Here is a 6,084-nt window from a genome sequence, read left to right as displayed (position 1 = left end):
GGTCAGCTCCATATATGGAGATCAGCGGGGCCAGTGTCTTGAGTGTACAGGGTTTGATGAGGGCCCAGGTAGGGCCGGGCCTTCATTTTTGGGCCTGAGAACTCTAATAACTTTGGGGCGGGCCCGTCTAGAGTTTGAATGGACAGGTATCAGTCAAAAGGGGCGGCGGTGGCTCAGGGGTAGAGTGCCTGGATTGGAACCGCAAGGTTGCCAGTTCGAACCCGGGCTCCCCCAGAGTTACTGTCGAAGTGTCCTTGAGCAAGACACTGAACCCCTAATTGCTCCTGATGTGCTAGTTGGTGCCTTGCATGGTTTCCGCTGCCATCGGTGTATGAATGGGTGAATGTAATGCACAATCTATGTAAAGCGCCTTGGATAAAGGCGCTATATAAATGCACCATTTACCATTTATCGAAGAGGAAGGACGGGTGGGGAAGGATCAACATTATGGAATGTCAGAACAGGTCAGCTCCATATATGGAGATCTAAGGGTTTGAGGTCAGATGTAGAGTTGCTGGCCTGCTCAGCTCCATATATGGAGATCTAGGTGATGATCCAGTCTTTTCCATGTATGGCTATCCAGGGTTTGATGAAGTCAGTGTCGTGATCTTATATCATATATGGAAACGGCCATATATGGTGGCGTGATTGCATATCATTTTATTATTGTTAGATTTGCATTTCTTTAAATATGCACACTTACCAACTAATAAGCTTTCAATGAAACTATTACCTACAACAAACTACATAAAACTTTTCCAAACCGAGCACGTAATTATGATTAAGCACAGCTGACCAGCAAGTGCGTGTCGTGCACGCGCATAATGTTGCGCGTGCATGTGCGCTTGTGCACGTCTATGGCACGTGCAAGCGGGGGGAAAAACGCACTTCCGGTCCCTCACGGATCACCGTACTAGTACACATCCGGTTTCGCTGGGTTCAAAATAAATGGGTTATATAAATCAGAGTTTTAGCCAGGATATGTTACTTATAATATAAAGCCGTCCAGTTCTAGAAATGTGACCATTTCCGCGGTATACAAGAAACATTTTATAACTTATATAGGCCACTGGAATTCACAAATTACATAATGATGATAATAAGAAGTATTACCTGTCAAACTACTTAGGGCACACCACCAAAGCTTTAGGGAGCTCAGCTCAGCTCCACTGATCTTGTTCAACCCAGAATCGGAATTCGCCCACAAACATTGTTCTACTCCTACTGTTATTTATCTATCTAGTTAAAATACTGTTCATAAAGTATTCAATCAATCAAATAGATTTTATTTCGAAAAGCGCAACCGGAAGTGGATTCAATAACTAATAGTGTGACTTTACGCCAAATCGCCATCCAATGATGATGGCACACACACACACTGTTGCCCTTGGGTAGAAAAACTGTAGACTATGTTGTTTGTGTTGTTAAAATCTATTTTCCATATCTTGCAGACGCACAGTGTCAATAAGGCAGAGAGCGAGTATTTATAATTTCTGTGTAATAGTGCTATTAGTAACATATCTGTGTTTTAATGTTTTGCCTTGCTTTGGCTTGCACGTAACGTAACTAACGTTGGCTAATGCAAGCTAACGTTAGCTTGTAGCTATCCATGGGAGGCATACAATCTTACGCGCAGTTTAGGCTCGCTGCCTCTCTCCTTTGAAACATTTCCAAGACCGAAATGCGAGGCGCTTGGCAAAATATACACGGTGTCATCACACATTAATATTATTCAAATAATAAACGCAGTTCATCTATATTTTAGGCAATAATAAATATGTCATTCACCCTGAATATAACGGAGTTTGGTCCCATGGTGTAATGGTTAGCACTCTGGACTTTGAATCCAGCGATCCGAGTTCAAATCTCGGTGGGACCTCTCATCCTTTTAAATTACTGACTTAATTGCTATGTTATTACTAAATGTTATTATTTGCTCTGTAGGAGGCTAGATCTATAAAATCAAGAGGCGCTGTGTGTTAGTTTGACATAAACCGCCTCCTTTTTGTGCACTTTACCAGTGTTATTACTAGGTATAGTGTAGAGTAGGCATACATTAATATTGACCTTTTATGATAATGATGAAAGTCAACAGACTCTGATCAGACTGTAACCCTTGCCCACATTTGGAGTAATTATCCTAATAGCTACATTATAAATTATAAACATAGATGACTGACATCACAGGCATCAACAGAATTAGCAGTGTCATCAAGGCACTGAATTGCCAAATTATAGCCATCTCACAGACAGACAGATAATTTCTTTATGCCCACATATGGAGATTACTGAAATTAGTCAGACTGATCTCCAAGTACTCTGATAACGTGTACTGCACTATTAGGGCCCATCTCAAAATATAATAATCTAAAATAACGCAATATCTGCAATTATGGAGCATACACTTGTTTTCTATTGAGATTTTATTTTCCTGTCAAATATGATAGAAATATTGATAGAAATATTACATTTTCCTCAGACATCAGAAGCATAAAATATATTATTTGTTTTGTATAAAGCTCCATTATGAAAAATAAGAATCCTATTGAAGCCTAAATACAGTATTATATAAAACACACAATGACCAAACACAAAAATAATACAAAAAATAAACAAAAAAACGAACACAGAAACAACAAAACATTTCAAGCCTTCAAAATAGTAATACCTTTATGGAGTGGTCAATTCTACCTACAAGGGTGGATTCTGACAATGCTTTTCAATGGGAATGTAGCAGGGTTTTTCTTACGAAATCCACAAATGGCAACAAACTGCTCCGTTCCCATTGAAAAACATTGGCAGAATCCGCCCTCAAAGGTAAAATTCCAGTTTAGCGTGACTGCGTCCTTACATAATAATTAAATCTTTGGCTTGAGGTGAAATTCTAAAACAGAATTTGTATAATGGCAATGGTCCTAGATAGTTAAGATGTGTGGACGTTAACAATTCTCTCTAGTCTAAAAGAACCAAGACAGTCAGTCATCAAGCGGTATTTTTTCCTAGAATATTGCTGGAATTCCTTCGTTGTTTATGAACCAGACATAGGTTCTATATATGAAACTGTTTTTGTCAGCCTAGCATCTATTGTGCACCAAGGTTGCATATATTTCTTGTGCTATATTGAACGGGATAAAGAAAAAGAAGGAAAAAATAGATTGTCTAGCAATTGGAGACATATGTCAGTACCATGGTTGGATTAATAATACACACTGAGGAAAGCTCTTCTTCTGAACATCAGTTTAAATGTGTCTAACCATCTCATCATTCTTACTCATTACAATGCCTCGTAACTTCACCTTATCCATTTGATCACTTACGTTTTTACTTTCTTTGGTTTTGAAACCCAATATCCACTAAATCAGGATTCAGGAATGATGTTGCACTGATGTCACCTGACACTTTAAAAACATTAATAATTTAATACAGTATTGGTACATTAATAATAAGCTTCTGCAGCTTTATATGTGGAATCATAATAGAGGGTAGCCTATGCACGTGACATCATCATCAAACCAGGAAGTTATGCAGGAATTCCCACTGAGTGGCAAAAAACGACTTTCTGCCCTTGACAGCCCATGCATCCAAACAGAGAAGTCCTGTCTGATTGCATTAAACAACGTTAAACAATGTTAAACTCACTTTGCATGTTGGTTTGCCACTCGATGTCCCACGTGATGTGCCGTTCACTTTAAGCATGCGCATACCCTCTATACTGGAAAGCAGAAAGTAAAAACGTCAATGGACTATGGTCAATTATTTTTCCAGTCAAAAGCTTTGTAAGGTGTGCTATACATTTGAATTCTTCTGAAGCATAAAAGACAAATGACAATGAGTAAAGGGACAGTAAAAAAAAATCTTTGAATCTCATTTGGCTATCAAAGTTCTCTGACTCTTTGGGGTTTTCTCACACTGTGCCCTAGACCTGTCCATCAGTCTGAATGTCATAGTAAACACACAGTCATATCCATCGCAAAACCACCTCAATGCCACACATTTCAAACATACACATAAACACACACCACTTTCACAAAAACACCACATCTTCAGCATCCTGTGAATGTCTGTCTGTCTGTCTTCATCTACGCTGCTGTAGTCCCAGCATGACCTTGTTGATGAAGTTCACAATGGCTACAGCTGGCTGCTCTGGGTCCATCTCAGCAAACAGGTGACACACGTTTTCTGTGGCACTGCCTGTCCGTCTTGCCACAAAACCAAACATTCTGTAGAAGGGAGCGGACCCATGTAAAGAGGTTATGATGGCATGAAACAAACAGTTACCAGCTGTAAACAGTCACACAGGAGCCCTGAACAATACATCTTACATTATGTGAACTTCCTGTTTATAAACGTTGCCCTGGGATACAATAGAATGTCACGGAAAAAGCTATTCAGTAACTTGCTAATGAGCTAACCTACAAAAAAATATTCACTATAATTCACTATTATTATTACTAATTACTATTAGTATTATTATTGTTTTACATTTGCTAGTGGTGTAAACAGCTAGCAAATGTAAAACAATTTCCCATGTCTCCTAGAAATAATAGTTGAAACCATCTATTCTACAGTATATGAAAGAACACCTGGTAAAAACAAAAGGTTTGCATTATTGTAAATAGGGAAAATTCACAATTACACATACAAACAGATGCAAGTACGATCATTAGCCATGCATAAATCAGCACACAGTGGAGAGCGACATTTACTACTCTCTTGCGAAAGTGAAACACATAGAGGCACAAGCACTTACTTGCATGACGTACTATCAGAATTAATCCACCTGAAGCGCGGGCAAACAAACGGAGACATAGAGACCAGACTTAGAAAAACTTGGACAACAAGAATGTAGATAGGATTGGTTTATACAACAGTAGCCACTGAATATAGCGCTGTATATTAATTCATCCGTGTCACACAGTTAACAAAGCATAACAAAGCAAATCACAAAGAGAACTTATATTGAAACGATAAAAAGACAATATAAGTTTCTTTGTGGAGCAGTAGCCTACTAGCAGGAGAATCAACAGAGCCAGAACAAGGAGCCCACATGAGTTTTTCAGACAGACAGACAGACAGCCCCACCTCTGGTCCTGGGGGTCCAGACTGCTGAAGGTTACACTGTTGATTGGATAGTGTCTCCTGAAAAATAGCCTGGATGCCGCACACACACACACACACACACACACACACAAATGCATGTGAAGTAGTATACTACATAATAACAGGTCATACCTTTGGATTAAGTCTGGTGATGTCATGTCTTTTCTCTGATAAATTCAGTGGTGGTGTATTAACATATTAACATTTCTCTTGAGGCTGAAAAGAACAAACATAATTTAACCAATCTGGAAGTTGTGGAACTATCATTTAGTCCCTTCAACATACCGCCTTTTGCTGTCAGTGAGAGTGATGCCCTGAGCTGACACTTTGAAGTGGACCACCGTTGGAGTGGGACGAGGACTCAGAGCCAGGGTGCATTTGGTTGCCTTGGAGATGGCCTGGGGTCCCGTAAGCGACTCAGTTTCCACAGAGTTCACGTAAAGTACATTGCAGGCTGGATCAAACATAGAGCATTATGGATTAACATGGATTAGCATTACCTCATTGTGGCATAATTTTGAAGTGAAAATGAAATCTAATACAATTTAGTAAAATAAAATAAAATATAAATTCCTAATCAAATCTAATCTGGTAACATTAATTTACATTACATTAATGAATAAATAAATTCCAGGCATTACTATAACCTCTTTTACCTGCTCCTTGTTTGAGAAGATCAGCTGCTGTGCTGGTGCTTGTGGAACTCTGTATCTCCTGAAGCTCTCCCACCAGATCTGAAACATAATCCTTGTTCAGTTCAGTCTTAATAAAATACCGGTACACAGATTACAAAACTAAGCATAAAGTACGCAATGAAGGATGTCTCATGTTGTGACTAAACTTAAACTCTCCACTTATTGAAATTAAATTGATATTACCTTTTTCTGGGACACGCAGAGCACATGGAAGGGAGATGGGAGTGATTGAATGTTGGTAAACCAGGGCTGATAAACTTCCTGAAGGAGACAAGAAGGATAATGATAT

At 39.0% G+C, this 6,084-nt stretch overlaps 1 protein-coding gene across 6 annotated transcripts in view; it reads right to left on the bottom strand.

Annotated features, from left to right (window-relative positions):
- Positions 1–2,420: 2,420 nt before the first annotated feature.
- LOC308328265 (tensin-2-like) overlaps positions 2,421–6,084 on the bottom strand; it is a 41,834-nt gene continuing 38,170 nt past the window's right edge. For 4 of the 6 annotated variants that reach the window (XM_080782032.1, XM_080782033.1, XM_080782035.1 and 1 more), the window contains 6 exons: positions 5,979–6,056; positions 5,757–5,834; positions 5,386–5,554; positions 5,083–5,151; positions 4,751–4,780; positions 2,421–4,220 (listed from right to left, as the gene is read on the bottom strand). In XM_080782032.1, the coding sequence (XP_080638158.1) occupies positions 4,076–4,220; positions 4,751–4,780; positions 5,083–5,151; positions 5,386–5,554; positions 5,757–5,834; positions 5,979–6,056 (569 nt within the window). In that variant the 3' untranslated portion in view covers positions 2,421–4,075. The remainder of the gene's footprint in view (positions 4,221–4,750; positions 4,781–5,082; positions 5,152–5,385; positions 5,555–5,756; positions 5,835–5,978; positions 6,057–6,084) is intronic. The other 2 variants (XR_013965282.1, XM_080782034.1) reach the window with 2 other exon arrangements.

The sequence above is a fragment of the Protomyctophum bolini genome (assembly GCF_963924005.1).
Source record: "Protomyctophum bolini genome assembly, chromosome: 2".
NCBI classification, from domain to species: Eukaryota; Metazoa; Chordata; class Actinopteri; order Myctophiformes; family Myctophidae; genus Protomyctophum; species Protomyctophum bolini.
Note: the sequence above shows the minus strand (reverse complement) of the source record. Positions and strands in the feature narration are given on the sequence as shown.